Raw genomic sequence first — 23,809 nt, 5'->3', positions numbered from 1 at the left:
TTAAAGTATTCAAGGACCCACATGACTGACACCCGGCGGACACTTCTCTTCAAGGAGATCTTTGAAACCGAGGAGGTGGAGAAAACCGAATCCTCTATGAAACAGCATTTTCTCATCGGGAGAACTGATCTTGCTCGTAGTCCTGTGTTTATCAACTACAAACTGCTCGATGACCTTATCGTCGCACTTGCTGAGCTCTTTTTGCATCGGTACTCTGTAGTCTCCCTTGTATCATGGAAGGCATATGAGCTGTATCAACAAAAAAATGTAGCATCACTCAGTCCTGATACAAATCTGCTTGTAAAACTCAATCCTGCAAACATGAAGATGGAGGGTATGCAGGGTCTGAAGTCACACGACCACGTTATATCCATTTACAACCATCACCTTGGGTTAGATGGTTGGCCGTCTGATGACAAGGCCATTGAGCAAGTTCTTCTTAATAAGAAGAATTTGCCACTGCAAATCTACACGAAGTTGGAAACACAGGTATCCTTACGAGCAGCAACCACCCCGACAGGAAAGAGATGCAGGCTCAATTCAAGTACCAGTGACAATTTTCCTACAGACACTCTTATATCCAAAGAGGACCATCCGGCTCCTCTGAACACTGTTCCAGCCATTGAAGGTCAGCTCAGCTTGATGACTGACTTTAATCATTTGATGTCACTTAACTGACAATTGCATTATGATACTCTTTGGGCATCTGCATGTTACAATTTTGTCTTTTGTATGTGCATTCTAATGTACAAATAATATCTCTTATGTCGCGCTCTGATGTGTGTGTAATCTACTGTTTACACCCCCCATGGACGACGAGTCTGTTTAAGTAATCTAACAAAATGATAGCCAACATGGTTGCAAGGCTTAATAAAGTGACAGCCAATGTGATCGCTGTTGCTTGAGCCAGCAGGGAATATGGCTGTGGCAATATGTAACCACTAGCATTGGAGGAGTGAACCTAACAACTAACCTTTCTTAAAGTAAAAGACTCTTGCAGTTTACTAGATTGCTGTTTTTGAAGGATTTGACGTGAACCCAAGGATGAATGTTTCTGTGTATATTTGAGTGAGTGCTAACACTTGAATCAAAGGAATGCCTCACGCAATGTGGAGTCATTTGTGATTTTGCAGCGAGACAGTAAGATAAGTGAGTCGGTACGCCTTGGTTTAAGTCATCTACATTAGGGGCCTTTGGAGTCAATACAATAAAAGCTTGTGTTGGTTACAATACATTGTATTCTATATTATCTACTATTCATACTTAATGAAACTAGATTCAAAGTGTGATTAAAGTGATATAGCTGTGGCCGAAGCAGGGAAGCTACCGCCACCCGGTGGAGTCTGAATATTCCCATTCACTACTTATGCACCAAAACTATGTTAACACTTCTCTTCTACTTCTATTGCATGACGACGAGTTTCTGTATGAGTAGCTTTAATTTATGTAGTTTGGACTATGAGTCTATGAAACTTCAAATACTTTTGTTTGGGCCCAACTCAAATGGGCTCCTTGTGGTGTTCTGGATGCTAAGCAACAGACAACAGACTGTTGTAAGTAAAGGTCCTATATAGAATGCTAATATGCTACACTGAATATATGTAGCGATCACGCAAACTCCTTTACCCCCCCCATCCAATTGTTTGTCTCTTGGTGTCATGCCCAAAGTGTTGTGCCTACATGGAAATATTATTGTCACTTCAAGCAGCTCACCTTGCACTGTGAGTTTCCCCCTGACGCACCTGTACCCCTCCACCTTTGACACAACACAGGTATTTCCCCATGATGCAGACTTGTCAGCACTTGACTTCGCACAAAACAATCCATCTGCGGCTCAGTCACCTGTACCAAACCTTCTGCCATCAAAAATTCTGAAACCACAAGGAGAGGTCACCCGTATCAGTCGGGGAGGGTACAATCTACAGGTGACGCTAGGCTGGCCTGTTGCAGATTACGAGGAAACTCGGGTGAGTGTCTATGCCTCATGACGTTTATCTACTTATTTTATTTTATTTTACCAAAAGTCTTTTGTTGTACACCTTGCCCATCAACATCTCAATGTAAACAAGTCATGGAAGAAGCAAAATCAATTGTATTTGGATGTAGTTTAATTCAGAGGTAGGTCTCAATTGGTCGTGTCTACAGTATTCATCTCACTAAACTCCATTAGGCCATAAAACATTATTCCATCCTTGATTGTTACCATGATAATTGGGTTGTTGGCGATATGCTCCGTATGTTCTGAAAAATAGTTTAATCGCGATTCTTAGGCATGTCCCCAGTGTATGTAGATCTATGAAAACAATCACAATAGCTAGTTAACCAATTTCAGTCACAGGCAATTTGATCGGCCCAATGCACAATAAAGTCAAGTCAATTAATATGCCACTATGGTAAGCCGATTAATTACTGTTACTGATCAACTTCATATGACACAACAGCACTCGGCCGCCCCCACAGAGGTATTGGTTTGTCAAGTGATTTTATGTATTTAACTAGGTAGTTTGTCTATTGTCATCTATGATATCAACTGATGTCTTCTCCTAACAGCAATTCTTCCTTGCCTCCCCTTGGGGAAGCTCCAGAATCTCGGCCTGGCAGCAAACTTGTAACTGTGCTAAAAAAGATAGGTGTCGTGATGTGGAAGTGCATATTCCAAGTCAAATCATGACCTCATCCACATACCTACATTTATCTTCAGTTTCACAACACGTGGCTCATTGTTGACTCAAGCTCCACTGTTGCCCAAAACCGAGATCATCTGAGAGGCCTACTGAAGGTACACTGACCTACAAACCTTACATTGCATTTCGTGGACATCCTGCAAATGTGGCGCCTCATGTCCTAGTACCACACATCCCTGCATCTAATCCCACATCCCAAATCGCTATCTCAACTCCTGCAGAGACACCGTTCCAGTTCTCTAACCCTGGGTCTGCTCCCATACTTCATTCTGGACCCCCTATCCCTATATCAACTCCACCTCCTGTCGCCACTACCCCCATTACTCCAACTTGGTGTCTCTCTTGTAATTCTGTCCTGAGCCCGTCTCAATTACCATTTGAGACACTTGAACTTGGGCGCATAAATTGTAGGGGTCATTAGACATTGACCCAGTCTGATGCAGCGCCCTCCCACAGGGAAAATAGTCGTTCAAGGAGTCCCGACATCTCTCATCGCACTTCATATCATTCAAGAAATCCCAGTGTGTCAGGTTGTACAACTTCATATGCAGGTCAGTGTGAATGTTTATCCTTTAATTTTCACTCTAACAATCTTGTTACAGATACCAGGCAGCCCATATTTTCCATGCCTCTGTTGAACGGTGTGAAAGACATCACGATGGGCTTTTACCCAGATCCTGCAACTCGAATTACAGATGCGAGTACAAGGGACTCCTCTCCAACCCAATCACGAGCTACCAGTCCCCCAACTCACATAATGAATACGAGTGCAAATCTGATCCTTACTTCCAGCCCCATGGTCCCCCAAATTCATACTCCCATACCTGTAAAACCTTTGCCCCTGCCTGCTAGTACCATAGAAGATCGGCTCAATCAGCTTGTTGCCCAGCGTTTTCTCAAATTGTCTCAAAATGTGTTGATGCCGGCTCTGAAAAATGCTGTTGATGCCTTGGTCCCTTCGATTATCAAACAGTTGACAGACAGGTTATCCAATGGTCTGAAAGCCTCTATTCATCCCCAGCCTTCTACTTGTAAGGCAGACATTCTGTCAGACACACAATCAAGTGATGACGAGGATGGTTTGAAACCTCACCTTCGCTGCAAGTGCCCTGGCAAGCGAGGCTCAAAGAATCATTTACATGTACATTTTTTTCATTTCAGAATTAACTCAAGCTAATTAGTCACTTAGGTTGCATTCCACACCTATCTGCAAGAGAAGGGGCTCCTAAAAGGCAAAAACAATTTGCTGCCCAAATCTCCTCCAACAGAAACTGTTCAAGCCTTCAACAAGGACAACAATGGTTGTCCCACCTTGGGCAACCTCTCCATTGATTGGAGTGACTCACTGAAGAAATCGCCTTGGAACACAGAAGCAGTAAACCTCCTGGCTGTTGATTTTCAAATGAAGGTAAAAACCGGCATATACTCTAAAGTGGTGTTCAATGACAAAACCATGAACCTCGACGATCTGCGCCTATTGTGCATCAATAAACTACAGCCGCACTCAAACAGTGTATTGACAGCACTGCACAGCTCAGTACAGTTTTCTAATCATGAAGACATGAACCATGCCTCCCATGAAATGTCAGCACTGAAATGAGCAAAGGCAACACCTAGATAGGTCTAATACTCAAAAACATGGGGTAGGTTCAGTTCCCATCATAGTATCTAACCACTTAATTTTTTTGTAGACACTCCATGGACATTGAAAAATAGTAGAACAAAATCGCCATTGGAATCCTGAAACTTGGGACACGATCATGCGTGTCATTGAGCAGTTAAATATTGATGGTATGAGTGGGGATGAAACCAACACCCCACCTGGTGTGATACCGAAGGTTACAAGGTGAGTTGGCCTTCCTTGGCTCAGTCCTGACATTACTCAGTTATTACATGCCATGGAGTCCTTCACTGCCAGCTACTTACAAAGAAAATATGACCGTCCCTATCAGGAACTCATCCCTTCCATGCATCTTGGAGCAGAAACACACAGCCCACAATTCCATTGTGATTCAGAAGCTTCCGCACAACTGGTATGATGATAACTGGTATAAAGCCAATTCAAGTAGTGCTCGTGCATTCCTGGGTGTTTGCAAGCCATTTAACATCCCACATTTGGAGCCCTATCATTCTCGCTCATCATAACTCATATTGTAAAATTGACACATTCTATATTTATATTGGTTACGTCAATTTGGACATCATCGTCTACTTTGCCTCCAACAAATTGAGTGAACCTCTCAGTGGGGCACTCCAAGGGCCACTCATACATATGTTTGACATATCTACAAATTGTAAACAAATATGCAGCATTGACAGATAATGACAATTTTCTCAATTTGTTTTTGGGCTCACCAGTTGGGCAGACATTAAATTTGACATGCGACTTGATTCTCCAAATGGCCTTGGAAATGCCACATGAAATATGCAAGAACAATTGTAACCTCAAGAGTGTCTTAATATTTGTAACTAAATTTTGGAAATTAAGTCAATATGGAAGGTATGCAGATAACAAAACAAATTCTCCCTGCACGTGCCAAACTCACTCTGAATTTAATCAATTGGTAACGCTGCTTGCGCGGCAAGTCCCCGACTCCGTTTGCCGAACAATCCTAACTATCATGAAGCCTATTACATTCGAGCTCTCCTTTACCAACATTCATGGCACTTTACACTTTCTATGCTCTCACTATTATTTCATGCCCAGAATGTTGACTCTGACATACACCTGTTTCAACCAGTTCAGCCATCATCTTCCAGCGGTCATGTGTTAATATGTACTGCTTAATAATCCTGCTTATCCATGGGATGTCGTCTTCCTCACAATCCATCAAGTCGTTCCTCTTTCACCGGGTATGTTTCATCACCAAAACATTACCTATAACATCATTTGCATTGGATGTGATCCCACCTATTCTGCGGATCAGCACATTTGGTGGACTGTATATCAAAGGATGCTTGCAGAAGAAGGTGTATCCTGGGGGTGTCACCCTGTCAGCCATATGTGTGATCACATTATATGTTTTTCGGCAGCGACCTGTTGAGGATATGAGGTTGTCTGGCCCGTGCTGATCTACCCAGTGTGTCACCTCCAATTGGGAGATATCAACCAGACTGTCCACCCCATCTCGCAGTGGGACTGATACCAGGTGTGGTTTTTCCGCCCTTGTCACATATAGCATGCCTTGCAAAATGGCTTGATAGTCCTGTTCTCGTCGTATGTTAAATGAAACTTTGTTTTTAAATTCAGTCGCTCACTCACCGGCCAGTGCTGTGTGATCCATGCCTCCTGCACCTGTATCTCTGACACGATCAATGGCGCAGGCTGTGGTGGTAGGTCGCACAGCTCGTGAGTTGTTGTTTGGGTTGTAAGCACAGAGCGAATTCTGACAATGCACCAGCCAGACACCAAACAGTCTGGGAACATTTGATGAGTGATCTTATGGCGAACCTGTCATCCCATTCCAACAGCAACATTTTCTCTTCATCGTCCAATACATTGCGCCAGAGGGTAGGGCACGCCCTCCCACATTCTTTTCCCAGGAACTCCGTCGTTCTTTCGACTCTGAAATCATCAGTCGTCATACAACCTACGTTTGTCGGCTCATGTGTGCCTCTCCTTCCATCCGCTTCTTTGGTGACAACATGCCCATTCATCAGTGTTATCCCTTTCAAAGTCCAGAGTGGGTGTAGCACCAGCCAAGCCACCAGGTGTCATGACTGCCATGTCCGCTGTTGAGGGCGAGGATGCCACGACTGTTGAACAAACTCTCCCCCTTTGCCTCAGACACCGTAACTAACCAAGAACCTTTTCGAGACTTTGCGAAGCTCTTCACCACCTTTTCAAAAGCATGGTGAGGCCTGGTCCCCTCATCTATTCTTTCGTATCACACTTCACCGGCGAGGAAAGAGTAGAGAACCTCTGCTGACCCAGAGGGAGTAATGAGGTTGAGGTCTTTTGCTGTCGATCCATGACCGCTGAGCATGTGCCTAGCACAAGATCCAGGTGATCAATGATGAGGTGATGTGCAATAAATGGCGCATCTCAGCAAAATGTGCCCCAAAAAAAGGCTCGACGATCTTCTCGAAACACTGATTTGCCATTGCCACTCCTACTTCATGCATATCCCCCCCACCTCCCAAACACACCACGAGGTCGGGCATGCAGTCCAAGTACTGGCCCATTAAGTGCACCAATGAACGAGTACGCAACACTGCCATTCCATGTCAAAAGACTATATTCACCATAACTGCTCTACTTACAGGCTCCACTTCTGTCCCTCATCATGGTTTGCATTGACTTCCGATATGAATTTGATAGCTCTTCGTATCTCGTTGTTCTGATGTGGCCTCCAGCTTTCCGACAAAGGACACAATGTCATGTGAGACACCGCCTCAATCGAGCGATCACACATTTCCCACAAGTGCGTCGACCCATGCCTTTATGTGTCGACATACACTGACTACCTTAGGTATCATACAACATTCATGTCACACCAAGGCCCTGAGTATTGTCCAAACTTGCCAGTACTGGTATCGCAAATATGCATGCCCTCTATGACACTTATGTAATAGCTCCTTCATAGCCTATTTGTAATGTAACATACCATAGTGCACCCCAAACCCAATTCACAATGAATCATGTCTTACACATGGGTTGAGCACAAGCAGGATCAAGTTTGATTTACAAAGTTACAAGAGCTAGGATATTCAGAATATGCTCAGATACATTATCAGAAGTTACTTGAGAGACTAATCATCTTCTGCCAACCGCTCACCCGATGGTCACCTTCTGGCTCTTCTTGGCAGGTCCTCCATTGTTGGCCACACCATCTGCCTTACACTTTCCTCTGGCATTCAGACTCTCGCCAGATCCTTTAGCCAATGTTGTGATTGGCTCCCTGCCATTGGGAAGCAACTTCAAGGACTTCAGTGTCGTCTGATAGATCCTGAAGCCTTTCTCGTGCTTCCCATCTGGCGCGAAGGTCCACCTGTCATATGTTCAGTCTTGCTACACCCTGTTTTCAAACACATGCTTACAGTCGCATGACCACTTCAGCCACCACAGGCATGGCCCTTGTGAATATCTTGCTGTACTCTGCAGGGTGGATGAGTGCACCATCAGTGTCTCACACATTCAGCACCACCACTGGCACCCTTTCCAACTGGAAAAGATCCATCACAGTGTGGTAGTGCCCGTGAGGGTCAGGCATGTCTTTCATTTTCCAGTCATGCACGCCTGTTGATGCATCAACTCAGGTCACACGCTGTCGGATGGATAATTACCTAGAGTCTCTTCAGGTCCATGTTGTTTGACCTCAGCCTTCTTCCCCGAGAACTTTTGCTTCAGGATGTCTGGATTAAGATGCTATGTGATCAATAGGTCAAGATAAAACAACTTTCTATCTTACCAGGTGGAGAACTGTCAATTCAGTGTCTGCGCACCATTGTAGTATGAGCATCATTGACATCCTTAGCTGCAGAATACACTTACTCTCGAAGTCCTCAAGGGAGAACTCGGGGACGACCTCACATTTCGCCTCTGCGGCCTCAGGGAGCAAAGGTTCACTATGCACGACAAAGCACAATGGATCTGCGCCAGAGTTCCCTGCATTTCAGAGGAACTGGATGATCTCGCGGTTGTCTACCTCCAATTGTCAGTGGGTGCATAGTAACTGAGATAACTGCTCTCACCTTTACCTCGGGCAGCCTCACATTTGCTCATGAGAAGCATGAGTGTGTTTGCTGCCTGGTCAGCTCAATCATGGCAGGAAACTGGATGGTGAAAGGATCACCTTCAGTATTGTACCGCTGCTCACTGTGAATCTTGGGATCCCAGAACTGAGGGTTGTTACCGGCAGCTAGTGCCCCCAAACGGCCAGTGCTAGCAGAGTTAGGTGCAGTAGATGCAGCCAAGACAGCCTCCACGAGCACAGGAGACAGAGAAAAGTCCTCAGAGTGCGAAGTGCCAATCGAGACCATTTTGCTAAGCAAGTATGTCAATGGAGGGTGGAGGGAAACAGCAAACTGATTTACTGTTCATGTCTCTCCCTTTATGAAGCCGCGAGCAAGACCATGCCAACACCATCCCCGCTCACACGGACTTTCATGAAACATGCCAAGGTCGATCAGTTCTCAGCCTGAAACTCAAGTGGTGTCGAAAACACTCTTTGTTGTTGTTGTCAAGTGACAAATTTCTGTGTGTGGGTTTCATTGTGAGACAGAATGTCAAAGATTTCAGAATGCGATCACTGTGACACATGTCCTATTCAACGAATACGCATAAACTAGTAAATCATTTTTTGAGCCAGATGCACAATACTTTTGTGATTGACTGAAGTATTCACAAACACAGACTAATTCAACCCACTGACTTCGGCAATCGTCTTTGGGCGACGTCCTCTACCGCCCCATGCACTGTTATGAAACTCAGTCAGGTGCCCTCTTGAAAGACAGATTGGCTTACCTGCAGATGAGGAAATTAATGGTTGGTGCATCTTGTAGCATGACAGGCAAGAACCCTCGTGATTTGCCTCGCTTTTGCTTCACAACAAGCAGGTTACCTGTCAGCTCCCTTTGAAACCCGCATGACCTTGCCAATCTCTGTAGCATTTTGTTGTTGGGCCACCCATATTCCGGATCTTCGAAGTAAAATGTGTACTGTGCATTCAATTCAAGGCCGGAGCATGGCACAGAAAGGAAGGTATGACGCAAACATCTTTGAGAGAATGTTGATCTGTCTGGGTCCCGTTGCTGGACCCAGGTATTCACTTCCAACTCGTCCAGCATAGGGAGACCCTTGACCCCATCATGCACAGGGACTTGCACCACATATGGCTGTCTGCATCGTCCACCATAAAACAATCTGTCACACAACCAAAAGTAACGCTGCACAAATGTTCAGCGATGGTCAACAAACAGTAGTGCGACTCACAGGCCGACGACATTGCAATTCCTCTGTGGTAAATTTGACAGCTAAGTCTGATTCTTTGGTGAGAACTTCCACCAGCACAGTCCATCCGACTATGTACCATAATCACAGTTTGTGCCCTCATAGTTAACAGCCATTTGCTCGACCCTATATGCACATTCTTCATTCATGCAGTATGTGTTGAGCCTCTATTCGATATCGACCCCCCACCGCACAGAATCCTTGGCATTCCAGTCGACAGCAAGGCAGAACATGCTATTTGTCCCCTGGTGCCAAAATGTCGGACAAAGTTGCCCACATGGCCAACCAAGGAAGTTTGTACTTCTTTCCACTCCAAAGGTTTCGACAATCTCTCTGATGCTTCCGAGCTTTTTCCCGGCTTGCACATGCTCGCCTGTTTGACTTATCACTGTCAGTTGCTGCAGTGTCATGTCAAAATAGAAGGAAACTAGACCCCCTGCAGTCATCAAAATCATGTCTGCTGTAGACGGCGCATGCAAGATGATGTGCATAATGTCCATATCCACTCTGGTGGCACACACCATGATGACACATGAGTGATCCGCATATTTGCCGAATTGTGCTACAATTCCTTGCATCGCTTTGTGGCATCGCTTGGAGACACGGGGCAACTGCAAACCTGCAGTAATGAATTCATGCCACACATTGAACCCTGATGCTGGAGTTACGAGGTTTAAATCCCGAGGCTGAGTCTCTATTTCTCCCAATAACATTTGTAGCACACAAGAACCTGTGATGATTGACCCTGTCTGTCGCAACACCCTCAAGAAATCAGCATGCCTGTCACCAGTGAAAGGAATGATGATGTGTCTGAATCGTCGTTGAGTAACATCTGCGGCAAACAGCCTTAGCATGCGACATGTCTGTCCCATTTTCATAAGGTCTGGGAGATCGAGACTCTCCAACATGGTGTTTGCAATGTCTTCATTCTGGCAGACTAGTCTCATTTGCAACTGTATCAAAGAATGTGTTTGACTAACTCACATAGCATGGGGCAGATGATTGATGTTGGGCCCAACAAATACCAGTCGAATGAACTGGCACGCTTGCGTGATCAGTGATAACAAGTAGAGAGTGCCAAGCAGGATCGGTCCCATGTCAATCAGAATATGGAAATAAGCCATTACCTTAAAATGTATGCATTGCAAGACCTGCTAACGATCGAGCAAACATTTTTTTAGGAGTCACCCACCAATGTCTCACCCGGATCAAGCAGGATCAGACGATCAAGGAATGTGGTGCGCATGATGGCCACTTTACAACAGCCAATTGTATGACTTCCTGTATTGTTCGCCTCTCTTGAACTCTGCACAACTGTTACCTATTGTACATCTGTGTAAGACAAGATGATAACACCATCCGCAGCAGATCTCATCGACCTATTCGATGCCGAAGGGGCATTCATCTTTGGTAAGCCTGCCATTTATCTTGATGCCTCTCAGCTGATTAGTTGTAGTCGAACAGTGTGGAACAGATAAACCTAAGTTCCATGTCGTCAAGGCAAGCACCATCCTAGAGACAAACGATCACTTTCCTACCAAGCCCGACGCCGGTGCAATCATAGCTCCCGATATCCTGCACAACATGCCTGTCATGTTCACTGGTAGGTGTTTGTCGACCGCAGGGGATGGCACATATGCTGACCTTGACAAGACATGGTACGAACTATAGTGAATGACATCAGTGTGGTGATTGTGTATGCTTACACCGAAGAGCTTGCAAACCGCCTGGTCTCAGAGGCTGCCAAGCTCGACCACGCCCCATTTCTCTCAAGCAGTGGCCGTCTCATGGACACGATTATGCGGCACACAGCTAGCTAGAGAACTGATTGTAGCCTTGATGACACTGGTACAAGGACAGATGGTCGTCTGGACTGGTTTGGACGTGTTTGCCAAGCAGGGAACATCAATTTAGCGAGATGAACGGACAGGAAAAGTGTTACAAGACTAGATAGATATCAATCTGATGTAAGAAACACAGAAAGAATGCATAAGGGCCCGCGAGTGTTTCAGCCAAGCAGCTGAGAGGAAAGAGTCAGAACACGTGAATTGCACAGATGGGATGTGCAGCCTTGCCTTGATAGGGAGATTGGTACGGCAATACAAGATGAAGGTGACGACAACTCCTACTCTGGGCCACGACCGTATGCTAGTCAGATAAAGAAAGTTGTGAGGGGACCATTTCACCGCTTACTCCAATACCTCTGGCCCTCCCTTTCAGACAGGGATATCCCCCATCATACAAAGACTCGCGATGAAATTCTCGAACGGGCCAAGGTGGCCATCCAGCGTGTCAGAGAGAAGCTCAAGCACGTTGACAGTAAAATCTCCATCACCTTTGACTCATGGACGTCTGAACCGGGCGTGCCTTTCCTCTCTGTCACCACACATTATATTGACTCACCAGATGGGAAACCTCAGGAGTGGGAGTTGAAGAGCGAGCAGCTTGCATTCATGATCATCAACGGCAATCATAGCGGCAGCAACATTGCAAGAATTCTCATTGAAACTATCGACAAATACGACTTTTGCACCAAGCTTGGATGGTTCACTGCTGACAACGCCACCAATAACGACACCACGATTCAGACTGTCGCATTCACTATTGACCCTTCTGGTAAGGACTGGATTGCAAGCGAGCACCGTGTGTGGTAAGTCTATTTAATATGTCATTCTATATCTACTAACATCTACTTAGTTGTATGGAGCACACCTTACACTTAGCAGCCAAGCACTTCGTCGAGGACATCGCTCCCACATCCGCAAGTGCTCTCCACAAGAATGCAACCGAGGACAACAATGAATATGAAGAGACCACCGAGTTTGAGGTCGCTGACACTGTTGGGAAAGCGCTTGCATTCGTCACGCAGGTAAGTTTGTATCCATTGTCCAACTAGCTCTGTTTGATGAACCCTTCTTTCAGGTACGGAAATCTCCCCAAGCCCACACCTTCTTCCAAAAGTGCTGTGTCGAGGTCAACGAGCCCAAACTCAAGCTCTTAAAATGGATTCGCACTCGATGGGCCTCGCTGTTTGGCATGTTAGAGCACACCCTCAAGTTATGCAAGGTCAGTTGGTCACTGCTACTGCCCCTACAAAATACTAACTCTATCGACAGGGTGTGAATAGGTTTATACAGCTCGCGGACGATAGCGATGAAGTTCCGAACCTGCAGGGCAAGTCATATGGCACATTCAAGCTCTCGGCCGAGGAATGGAAGATGTTAGAGTTGATGCATGACGTGCTTCAGGTGCGTGCGCCGTCATTGATGAATTTCATTTTTTATTAACCTATTGCATTATCAGGAGCCTGCAAATGCTCAGCAAACGTTCTCTGCAACTTGCAAACCCACTGTATGGCGTGCAATCCCGGTGCTCGAATTCCTCCAACAAACATGGCAAAATATGGCCGCGTCTTCGAAGTTCGTTGACTTTTCAACTGCCATTGACTCTGGCATCGCCAATCTTCGCAAGTGGTACCACAAGATCGATGAAACCGATGTCTATTTCATTTGTCTCGGTACGTGTTTTAATTTTTTGATTAATATAATGCCCTATCTAATGTATTGTATCTAGTGCTTGACCCCAACTACAAGATTGCGTACGCGAAGAGTAAATGGGAGCCCCATGACTTCGACAAGGGCATGGAATGCCTGCAGATTGTTTTCGACAAATACTATCACCAACATTCCTTGCCGGACGCAGAGCCTGCTGTTGTGGCCCCTTCCTCTCTTTCACACCAAGGCTTGTACGGCCACAGTTGGATGTGTGACGCTGTTAAATCCCGTTTTGCGAGTGACACTGCAAGCCGAAGGCCTCGTCAAGAACTCGAGGACTACCTGGCTTCCCCACTCGAGGACATCAAGAACGTAGTAGCTTGGTGGGGTGTGAGTGTTTTTTTTTGATTCATTATTCCTTACAAGTTGACATAAATTGTTACGACTTGGATGGTATCTGTTGGCGACGCTCAAACAGAGCTTGTGTCGTCAACGGTCGAGGATGTCCTTGGGCTAGCCCAAGGTTAGGGGTCTTACTTGGTGAGGCTTCGGCAAGTAAGATTTGATGCCTAAGTCCAAATCGTGTAGCTTATGTCAAGCGGGTGCGAGACGATAAGCTATATCGGCCAAAGCTTACGACACCCGAAGGTTAATCGTAAGATCGTCATTAATTAGAAGGACAGAAGTCCAACTAGTTAACAGGGGCTTTGCTCGTCGACGAAGTCGATGAGTAAAGATCGAGACTATAGGCTTATCCGCGAGGAGCAGATAAGAAGATAGAATATAGACTGCTGGCGAGGCAGAAAGGATCACTCTGGTGAGAGTAGGAGGTCAAGAACCAAGTAGATTCAAGTTAGGGAATACAGTACATGGTAGCGAGTTTATATAGAGGACAGGAGACGTATTAGTGGGTGATAACTCGTACTACCAAGAGAGGCAATCAGTAAAGGGTATAACCATAACAGGAAGGCACATTCGTGTCGAGGTAGAACGTGCTGGATAAGAAAGTGAGTCAAAGATCGAAAATAAGAAGTGAAACGTGCAGGGGCATGATCGTGCAGCTGCGGAGCTAACTATAAGTCGCATGTGCGACTGCGCACTGAGTCAGAGATCAAGAAAGGGAAAAGGGCAAAGGGGATGCGTTGTGCATCATATCATAGGTTACCGTCCGGACGGTAAGGGCAAGGGGACTGTCCACAGGATCAGTCAGGTGGTGGAACAGAGCATGGGTATGCTTCGTCAGCGAAAGGATCCGGCCAGATGTACTGGCTTTGCTGAAGCGACAGGTAGAGGGCGAAAGGGAATGCGAGGATGACAAGGATAACAAGGGTGAGGTCGGGGTAAGGGTATGATGCGAGGGCTGATACCAGAAGGATGAGGAGAAAAATGGTAGGGGCCCAAGTGTCTAGATGTTCTTGTAACATAAATATTCTTAGCATCATTCAATTCAATATCCTACCATCTCTCGCATTGCTAAGGACTACTTAGCTATTCAAGGCTCCGCTGTTGCATCCGAACGAGCTTTTTCAAGCAGCGGGATCACCAGTACTTCACACCACAACTGTTTGTTGCCATCGACTTTCGAGGCCCTTCAACTATTGAAGAGTGGGTATCGTCAGGGCCATATTTCCACGATGGCTCAAGCTGAGTTTGCCGCAGCTCGTGAATGCTTTGTCGTGGATATGGTGTAGTTAGTAGCTACTCATCAATTTTTTCATGTCGCGCTCAAATTTTTTTGAAATTGATATTATTGTGTTCAGATGTTCGAACACGTTCTGAACTCGAACCGAACATTTGCGAACACGTTCATAAGGGTCCGGTCCAGTGTTCACTCTCCTTGCCTGAACAAGACCCAAGGTTCGGTTCTAGGTTCGACAAAACACCCTCAAGAACCGGACCACGGCAGCACTAGTCACAGTCCTCGAGTACTGTATCACTCGTCCACTCTTGTTGGGCCATAACACCGAACCTCGGTATAAGATGAACACTGCACTCAATGTCAGCAATCGACACAATACTAGCCATGGTGTCACCATCGCGCAGTGAATGCGAGACTTTATATAGTCCGCTATTGCGGTCTGGAGCTGGCAAAAATGGTGTGAACCACTCAACATATGCAAGGTGAGTAGGAAGACGGATTGTTGGTGGGAAGAGCAGTGGGATGAACTTTGGTGGTAAGGTGAAAATGACTCGAACTTGACCGACACGGAATTCTATGATCAGTACAAAGTAAGTATTACATAGTAACACTGACTGACAGTTTACACACCTCGAAGATCCTTCAAATTCGCACCCAGCCTCACTAGAGCTGTATTGGATCGGTGAGCAATGACATGAGAGCCAAACTTGCGTTGTGGTTTTGCATGGACACTGTCCAAAGTAACGTGTGCATTGCCATGGCCGCAGGCATCAACCGAGCACCACTTGACCTTATGAAAGACAGGCAGTCGATGGAACGGAAAATGGATGTCGTGTGCCAGTACATCGAGTGCGCGACCGTGAAGTGGTGTGGGATCATTTCCTCGACTCTGCTGAGCAATATAGCGTGCAAGGGCATCTCGAAAATGAGTAGCACCATAATCCGTAGCCAGCATTTCGAGGCTGACGGACTTTGTGCAGGGGTGTTTCACCATGACTTGTTTATGACTGAATGTCATATCTGGTGGGCGTGAATGGTAAGGATCCAACTCATGGCTACCAGCGAGTCGCCAACTAACATATTTTTGATGTCTTAATACTTTCTCCTTTTGTTCAAGCCAGCGGGTCATTTGGGCAAACTCGTCCTTGTGATTCGTAGCGCGGTAGGCATCTTTCGCCAAGTCGATATGGAGCCGTTCTGTGTACTCTGTGTTATAATTGTCAGTTGAGCCGAACTGCATGATTATCCGAGGATAGTGACAAGCAGCATGCAACTTCAGTAGGTTAAAATTGGTTCGAATGCCGAGATCGATGAAAATGAGCTTGTTCTCATGAAAAAGGTCTAGCACCTCGTCCAGTAACTGAAGGGTCTCGGTACTCACCTGATGTTAGTAGACGGATATATCATTATGGGCTATAGCCCTAAAACTGGAATACATCCCTTGGTTCAACTATCCATTGACATGATACATCACTGTAGGCTAATTATCCATCTATCTTCCATCCAAGAGCCGGCACATTTGTTACTTTGATGGCGGATGCCCGGCCAATGTCTAAGTTGAGCAACTTGAGCATTTTCTGAGAATCTGAGATCCAAATGTTGATTCATTGAAGATGTCACTATGTATGAAGGTACAGAAGCTACTAATCAACCCCATCGAGATCTTCGTGTGGGGGTTCATCAATAGAAGGTCTGTCGTCCTGCTCACCTTCTGCACCATAATCCAAACCCGCACTTACTAGGGCTCCCACATCCCTCCACATTCCCGAAAAGCTTGCAGACAAGCTGCGACAGATAGAAGCCTGGCAGTTTGCATATGCGATCAGACCTTCCGCATATTCTGACCGCTCTACCATGCGAAGGGTTGCTCGCTCGTCCCACTGTCTGGCTTCCCATGCAAGAAATGCCAACACGCGCTGCATCTCGACCAGTAATAGCTGTATTTCTTCTTGCCACCGGTTATGTCGGGCCCTTGCCTTACACCATTCGATGCGGAGTGCTAAATCCACCGCAGAGTAAGTCTGTCATCTTCAAACAAAAACAGTGCTGCATGATCACTTACTGTCTTGCAGCCCCTCGCTGTCATGCGAAGAGATCCCATGAGTAAGCCAGATCCACGGCATAATTGCTGTGCCCAGAGTTTGTCCCCCAAGATCACCTATTGGTCTGAGGTCCGTCTTCTTCAGTGGTTGTAGGCCGCGATCCCACCCGACATGATCAACGTGCCTCGACAGGCAGACCAATGCGCTACACGCATGCAAATATTTATCATGGCTGAGGACTAGTGATGGCCAGGTCCGGTTCTGAACTGCGGTTCGAACCTGACTGAAGTCCGGTTCAAGGTTCGGGCAATAGGGAGGACCGAACCGTTGGTCCGGTCTGCGGTTCGGGGACGTGCAGAATTGCAGAACCGGTTCTGAACCGGTTCGAACATGTTCGAACCGATGGCAAGTAAGTATGTAGTTTAAGTGTAGTACTTATAGGCAGAGATGACGAAACATTTGGTATCCATGTCGTACATAATGCAAAAAGAACAGTTCGGAATGCATCAGCATAAATGAGGGTAGAATCACCAGTAACTGTATCATGGGCACTGGATGAGCTGTGGTGGCAGTGGAATAAATGCCTGAGAAGTGTGCTTCTTTGTGGTTCTGAGGAGTGATAGCGATGACACATGTAAGCTGGTGAGACTCCATCAAAAAAACCATGGGGTACCTGACGAGCAGGTGGACGTTGTTGGACCGGAGGTCATGTAGGATCGATCACTATGACATTGTTTAGATGTGTGATTCTCTGCTCCGGAAGGAAAATCCAGGAAAATGAGAGAAAGAATGCAAAAACAAAAGACATGCAATTACAAATGAGACCATACACAGGAAAGCTGTAGAAAGTCTTCGCATTGTCTGGAGGCAGCAGCTCATAAGTCATGCTGCGATTGTACTCCTGTACGATGCCTGGGTCTGATTCAGAACATGCAGGTGCCAATGCAAGCCAGGAGACTGCAAGTGCTGAGCATGAGTACTAAGTGAGTGAAAGTAGCATTTAGTATTACATGATGCATCTGTTGTTGGGTGTGTTTCAATATAATTTTTCTTGACTGAAATTTTGATATATAGTTTGGATGGTCCGGTTCTCGGTTCGAACCCTCACTGAACCAGAACCGGACCATTTTCAGACCGAACCGATGTTCTGGTCCACGGTTCTGCTTACTAGGAGAACCAAACTGATGGTCTGGTCCACGGTTCTCCTAATTTCCTGGAGAACCTGGACCGAACCAGGACTTTTCCATCACTACTGAGGACTAGCCAGGTCGTCAACAGCTTGTACAGGTCTTCCGTGCCTGAGTATTGGCACATTGTCCATGTAGGTGCTGGCTTTTGAAATGCAAGAGCTGATGGCGAAGGCATATATGGGATCAGCACTCGTCCAGGGCGTCATGTGCCTGTGCAAAACGCAATGACCATTCTATGTGAAGCAGTTTTGGATCACACTGGTGCATAGCTGCAGATGTCGGAAGGAAATAGCAGCTGAAAGTCCTCAGGTTTGACAGAATTGGGCCTCGGCCTTGGACATCCGCTCTCTTTGTCATCACTGGGTGTACGGTTGAGGCCGGTAGCATTAGTAGCACGGAGTTGAGAGACAGATGGCATGTATAAGAATTGAATCTTGGTCCATGCTTTAATATGATGTTGGAGACTATTGCTGTGTGCTAGGATCTTCATTTGCTGTTCATCTGTTGCATGTTGACCTAAGCTCCCATTATCTGCATGAAGCCGTCGTCTAGAAAACAAAATTAGTGTAGTATCGCTTGAATTCACTTGCCACCTACTGTACATGCTCAATATCCAGACCCGTGCTGATGAGAATGCTCGGCGTCAGATCAGAATGAAGTGAAACCGAAAATCTGTCCTCTAAATCTTGCGCATCTTGCATTAGTAGCTCTAGACGAATGGCCACCTGTGTTGTGGCTGAACTTCCCATGAGACTATAAACAACTTGAATGAAGGCCAACAAAATTACCTGCAACCCTGCTCTCAAACGGATTCGGATTTGAGTGGTCTAGCTCCCATGCTAAGACTTCGTTTGTCCAATTTGTGAGTGAGGCAATGCCTAAGTCTGATTGCTTGATGGACTCTTCCAACTCCGTAAGGGCATCGCGATGTTCTGTTTTGGCTTTGACAGCTTCCTTGATCTTGCGGAGTAAGATGTGACCTTTAAAAATACATTGCTATAGTTAGTTTATGTCAATGAGATGACTGCTGCAAAGATGTACCGAATGCAATCACTTTCTTCCAGTTCCAATCGCCGAAATGGTTGTCAAGAACTTCGCGACGACTACTGGGCCCCATTTCCTTTGTACTTGCAGCGATGCAGTTTATATCAGCCCATCCGCGTTCTGGCACTTCCCCGTCTGTTCAACTGACTCTCGGTGTCCAGTTGAAGGAGAAATTCATTTGGCAAGCGGCGATATGAGCAGCAATATGAAACTTCGGCACAAAGAAGTTGAAGGTCGTGTGCGCGCGATTGGGTTAGAGTTGCGAAGGAAGGGTCGAGACATGCTGCCAGAGCTTCTTGTGCCACTGGCAGGCAATATCATAGGAAAAGTTGATTATGGGAGTGGACGCAAAAGCAGACAGGGCAGAGAATACGATGTAATCCATATTCATATATCTGATGGAGGCATGAGTACCTGTAGCAATGGCATTGATAAAATTACTCACTTTTTGCCTCTTTGCAAATCTCCAATGCCACTTGCCAGCCACATGTCGTGCTGTGCACAAACGACTGAGCCTACGCCAGTTGCCGCAAGCCCTTTGGAAAGCTTGGTATCTGCCATGTTGATGGCATTGTGGCTAATGCACATGCTCTTCTAAAGCATGTATTAGTACGCCATGATATAAGTGAAGTTGAAATAACAAACCTCTTGCCTGACATCTGCATGATCACGAAGGTATGTCTTGTACTGTCCTTCTTCCACAAAATACCCCCATCCGGGACTGAGCCCAGGGTCCTTGATATCGTTTGACATGAGACGACACTTAAGGCAAAAATTGGCGTCAATGGCCAAGAATAGCGAGTAAAGCCATCTGTGTAAAACAGTAAGTTAATGATTGAATGAGTAGACAGAGGAAAAAATACTGTTCATTTGATCTGACATGTGCTAAGTCCTCAGGGACATTTTTTCCGAGCTGTGGACAGGCAGGGCACAGGACTGCAAGTTGTCCTTGTTGCATTGCATTAACTCCCGCAGGGTCGTGACCACGACCTGATCGTTTCAACGACGTGAGATTCCACCACTGTCTCATGATCCTTAAAAAGACAGTAGCAGTCCTGTATGGATAAATCAGTCAGTAACTAAGTAAGAAACAAGTGTCAGTCACCTTGATAGGCTTAATGCCTGTGTTGTCGCTTTTACGTGCAAGGCAATGATAAAACTCATAAGCCGACACTCTAGACTCAAACAAAAGGAGGTGGAAATGTTCAAGAACTGCAAATGTTGCTGCAGTCCTCAGATCTGTTGAAGTTGATGGAAAGAAGCACCCATGCAAAAGTTGTCTGTAGTGGGATGGTGCATTCGCACAGCTACAGAAGTCGAGCGCGACCTTGTGTATTCCATGGATGTCGATTACAACAAAATTGTCCTCTCATGCGGGTTTGGGATTGTGGCAGGACTGGCCAGTGTGATCTCCTAATTGGATGCGCAGGCCAAGGTGTTTTAAAGTCGTAGAGTGAAAATATCTGTCCTGCCATTGCTACGATAGTGTTGTCAGAGAAAGGTACACCAAGTTGCTAGTAACCAAAATGCGAACCTACCTTGACTCGATGAAGTGGTACATTCTGGTGGAATTTGATGATGCCCAGATGGCAAAATAAATCAACTGAAAAACAATCCTCACAATGATATGATGTGTCCAAGTCCCCACAAGCATGGCATGAATGATCAGCCTTCCCACACCCTTCTAATCAAATCAACTCATCTAGGTAATGTGATCGTTCTGAGGTCCAGACGCGCATCAGATAGTCCTATCATGGAAAAAGACAATGCAGAAGTCAGGTTTAGTTGAATAAAAAAAGGGAAATGTCGCTCACTTTAACCATCTGCTTTTGTTTTTCAGTCAGAACATAGATCTCATGAGGTTCAGCGTCAAGAGATATATAGGTCTCATTCCAGGGATCAGTCTCGCAGCAGTCAGCGCCAACATCATGAGTCTCTGAGACGTTGTCCACCAGTAGGACAGCATCAAGATATCTTGTCTCCAGGTTGATTTGTCCGGTAGGTTGAATTGTGAATACTCGATGGTGGTGGACATTCTGGGAGGATTGTCCAGCAGAACCTGGGACAGGATGTCAAACAACTTGAGGCTTCTTGCTGGGACGGCCGCCTGCTCCAGCCATGATTGTGAGTGAGAGTAAGAGCTAGTGTTGTCACATGGTGCAATGTGCTGTTGATATCACGTAAACTGTGCCGACTTCAAGTGTAATAAAACTTACTAGTATATTAGGTGAGAGAGCTTAAGACGAGGCATTGATTTGTATGAAAAGGAATTGTTGTAGGCACTTGTGGATTGAGACAGGCAAGTTATGAGTTTTGGTCGGACCGCAAGTCTTAGTATTGATCACTTCTTATGGGTGTTAACAGTTGTACTAGTAGTGCGACCATTACAATTTATGAAGACCATACATATACTACCTATTTAAAATAAATCTCATAAGTCTAGAAGGTGGCGGCCCACCCAGTACTACGTTCCTGCATGCATTTTACTATGTTAATATCAATATGGTTCACTCAGAGACAACATCAATATATTTATTATGGTTGGACTCCCTGAACATGTGAAAACCTGAGCTTCTTTGAGCTCTGCTTCTTTTCAACTTTTTCTGAACCTATACCACTACAATTTCAATCCTAGTCCTCCAATGATGGCATGTCCAACTATTCACAAACGGTGCAAAAAAGAAAGGAGGCTGCACGAGAAAAGCACAGACACTACTATGCCAAGTATGTCATAATTTTATTAATTGTTCCCGATGCTGTTCCTGACACCTAGAGACATAGAGACAAAATCTTACAACGGCGGAGGGCACATGGTGGAAAGAAACATGACAAGGAAGCAGAGGCGATATCAAAAGAGATCTTGAGAGCTGTGAGGATGATGACGAGTCTGAATCAGACTCTGACAATTCCAGTGACGATGATGAAACTGACACACTGTAAGTTCTATTCTGTTTTTAAAAATAGAAATATGAATTGAAATGAAAAATTAATGTCCAACAGATCCAATCTTCCGGTATGCTTACTCACCATCAAAGTCACCAAGGACGACATGATCACATTAATTGGTGCCGACCCCTGCGAGTTCGCCAAGGAAAAGTTGGGCAAGTACGTCAAGAGCATCCCAGATGATTGCAGTACAAAGGGTGATATCTCTATCATCGTGAACTCAACCGGCGAGATTGAAAAACTACTCAAGCATGTGATTCGTGCACAAGACAAGATCCTAAATTTCTGTGGTATCTCACCTGAGTGGCATGCCGCTGACGTGGTCTCTCGATTCTTGAAGACCACAGCCGCATACTTGGAGGACATTCAGCTTCTTGAAATGTCCGGAGGAATTGTGAAGCTTACAACAGCACAATGGTTGGGGGAACTAATGTATCAGAGGGACATCAGGATTTGATTAGTACCATACATAATTCGCGTCTACATACATTGAGCCAAAATACAGCTGCGAGCTCCTTCCAGCACAAAAAAGTACATTTGGGGGCCCGTGCATGGGATGTTTGAGAGCAAAATATCGAACTATTATCATTCAATTCGTGCTACATAAGTATACCCATCCCACGATTGTGTGAGGCAACGTACATGAACATTTTAATGACAGTGCTCATTGCATAACAATTAATGTAGATGGCACCCCGGAAATGGAGCACTCCTGAGCAGGAGGCATGGCTGCATCCTTGGTATGAGAAGTACCGCGCAAAGCAATCAGACTGAGCCAAGAACTGGGCAAATTTCTTTACTGACTTGTTGGGGGAGTGGCTTGATGTATTCCCTGAGCCAAGGCCAGCTACAGTGCCACCTATCGGGCCGCTGACCAGGGACAAGCTTGTGATCATGGATCAGGCTGAAGCCAAGCGAAAAAAGGTGCATCATCACCGCAAAATGTCCTGTTGAAACAATCATGTTAATAGATGCTCGCAGAAATTAGAGAACCGTTTCAAAAATAGCCTCAGGTCTATGAAGATGGGACGGCAAGCAAAGGCTGAGGCAGCAAATGTCTTCAATGCGGTGCTGAAGAGTGTTACCGAATGTGAAAAGCCGACACGTTCCCTTCAGGAAGTCAAGGCGTATTCCAAACTTTACTACCAGAGGCGTGTAAAGGTCATGGTTGATGACAGACTAAAGGCAGAAGCTGAGGTGCTACAAGCCGAGAACAAGGCACTTACTAATGGGATGCGTGTAGCCATTGCCAAAAAGGTGGCAGCGAACCTCTTCGAAGGAGAGACAAATGAAGTTAAGGCGGAGGTACGGAAGTACATCGAGGATGCGAAGATGCATAGAGACAACGAGAAGGAGGGAATGTGGAGCGAAGACAATTATGGGAGGTAATGATTCATGAATTCTGACATGTCAATAAGCTGACATGACTTCACAGAAATATTGAAAAACTCGCCACTATGGTCAATAAATTCTTGACCGGACTTGCGGATGCGACAGGGTTTTCGTTCTCCCTCCTCGCAGGTGACCCTTCTCCAGAGCTTGGTGGATTGATTGATGTCTATAGGTAAGTCATCCATATTTATCCATAGCATTCAGTACTCACCTCAGATACGAAGTTTTCATGTAGGTCAAACGAAGTATGGGAACAACTTCAGTCAAACATACCCAGAATTTGAGAGCACTATTATGGCTCCTTTCAAAGACTATCTGCACAGAGTTTATCATAAGTTTGTTGTAATCACTGATAGAAACCGACTTACCAATCCATCAATAGCAGAGGCCACAGCAACTTTGAAGGCGAGGCTAGGGAGTGCAAGC

General features: G+C 45.7%; 6 protein-coding genes across 6 annotated transcripts; 2 read left to right on the top strand and 4 right to left on the bottom strand.

The window, feature by feature from the left end:
- Positions 1-21: 21 nt before the first annotated feature.
- Positions 22-4,284, top strand: EDB93DRAFT_1253719 (uncharacterized protein; the record flags this gene model as incomplete). Its single annotated transcript, XM_041453501.1, has 7 exons — positions 22-628; positions 1,606-1,721; positions 1,773-1,967; positions 2,734-3,091; positions 3,141-3,235; positions 3,298-3,825; positions 3,874-4,284. The coding sequence occupies 7 exons, from the start codon at positions 22-24 to the stop codon at positions 4,282-4,284; spliced, it is 2,310 nt and encodes a 769-aa protein (XP_041304239.1).
- A 1,505-nt stretch (positions 4,285-5,789) lies between these two features.
- Positions 5,790-8,666, bottom strand: EDB93DRAFT_1106652 (uncharacterized protein; the record flags this gene model as incomplete). Its single annotated transcript, XM_041447642.1, has 14 exons — positions 5,790-5,890; positions 5,947-6,101; positions 6,136-6,352; positions 6,615-6,674; positions 6,834-6,898; positions 6,948-7,040; positions 7,463-7,675; positions 7,725-7,775; positions 7,818-7,923; positions 7,971-8,052; positions 8,096-8,121; positions 8,179-8,292; positions 8,379-8,441; positions 8,504-8,666. 14 exons carry the CDS (start codon positions 8,664-8,666, stop codon positions 5,790-5,792), a joined length of 1,509 nt encoding a protein of 502 aa, XP_041304238.1.
- A 374-nt stretch (positions 8,667-9,040) lies between these two features.
- On the bottom strand, positions 9,041-10,544 carry EDB93DRAFT_1253717 (uncharacterized protein; the record flags this gene model as incomplete). The annotated part of the gene is made up of 5 exons (XM_041453500.1): positions 9,041-9,101; positions 9,151-9,572; positions 9,619-9,665; positions 9,716-9,762; positions 9,826-10,544. The coding sequence occupies 5 exons, from the start codon at positions 10,542-10,544 to the stop codon at positions 9,041-9,043; spliced, it is 1,296 nt and encodes a 431-aa protein (XP_041304237.1).
- Positions 10,545-15,038: 4,494 nt separating this feature from the next.
- On the bottom strand, positions 15,039-16,141 carry EDB93DRAFT_1091318 (uncharacterized protein; the record flags this gene model as incomplete). Its single annotated transcript, XM_041446345.1, has 2 exons — positions 15,039-15,343; positions 15,400-16,141. Coding segments are annotated over 2 exons (1,047 nt in total), but the record flags the coding sequence as incomplete, so codon positions are not given.
- Positions 16,142-16,412: 271 nt separating this feature from the next.
- Positions 16,413-21,165, bottom strand: EDB93DRAFT_1242270 (uncharacterized protein; the record flags this gene model as incomplete). The annotated part of the gene is made up of 17 exons (XM_041451991.1): positions 16,413-16,768; positions 16,832-17,016; positions 18,192-18,333; positions 18,371-18,549; positions 18,599-18,737; positions 18,790-18,981; positions 19,043-19,093; positions 19,130-19,165; positions 19,190-19,256; positions 19,326-19,440; positions 19,491-19,639; positions 19,691-19,856; positions 19,909-20,066; positions 20,151-20,352; positions 20,443-20,522; positions 20,584-20,729; positions 21,147-21,165. 17 exons carry the CDS (start codon positions 21,163-21,165, stop codon positions 16,413-16,415), a joined length of 2,382 nt encoding a protein of 793 aa, XP_041304235.1.
- Positions 21,166-22,034: 869 nt separating this feature from the next.
- EDB93DRAFT_1253710 (uncharacterized protein) lies at positions 22,035-23,618 on the top strand (the record flags this gene model as incomplete). Its single annotated transcript, XM_041453499.1, has 5 exons — positions 22,035-22,385; positions 22,808-22,915; positions 22,973-23,376; positions 23,427-23,555; positions 23,600-23,618. 5 exons carry the CDS (start codon positions 22,035-22,037, stop codon positions 23,616-23,618), a joined length of 1,011 nt encoding a protein of 336 aa, XP_041304234.1.
- Positions 23,619-23,809: the final 191 nt, after the last annotated feature.

The sequence above is a fragment of the Suillus bovinus genome, assembly GCF_016758785.1.
Source record: "Suillus bovinus strain UH-Sbo-P2 chromosome Unknown EDB93scaffold_63, whole genome shotgun sequence".
Lineage (NCBI taxonomy): Eukaryota > Fungi > Basidiomycota > Agaricomycetes > Boletales > Suillaceae > Suillus > Suillus bovinus.
The sequence above is the reverse complement of the archived record's forward strand: the minus strand, read 5'-3'. Positions and strand labels throughout refer to the sequence as shown.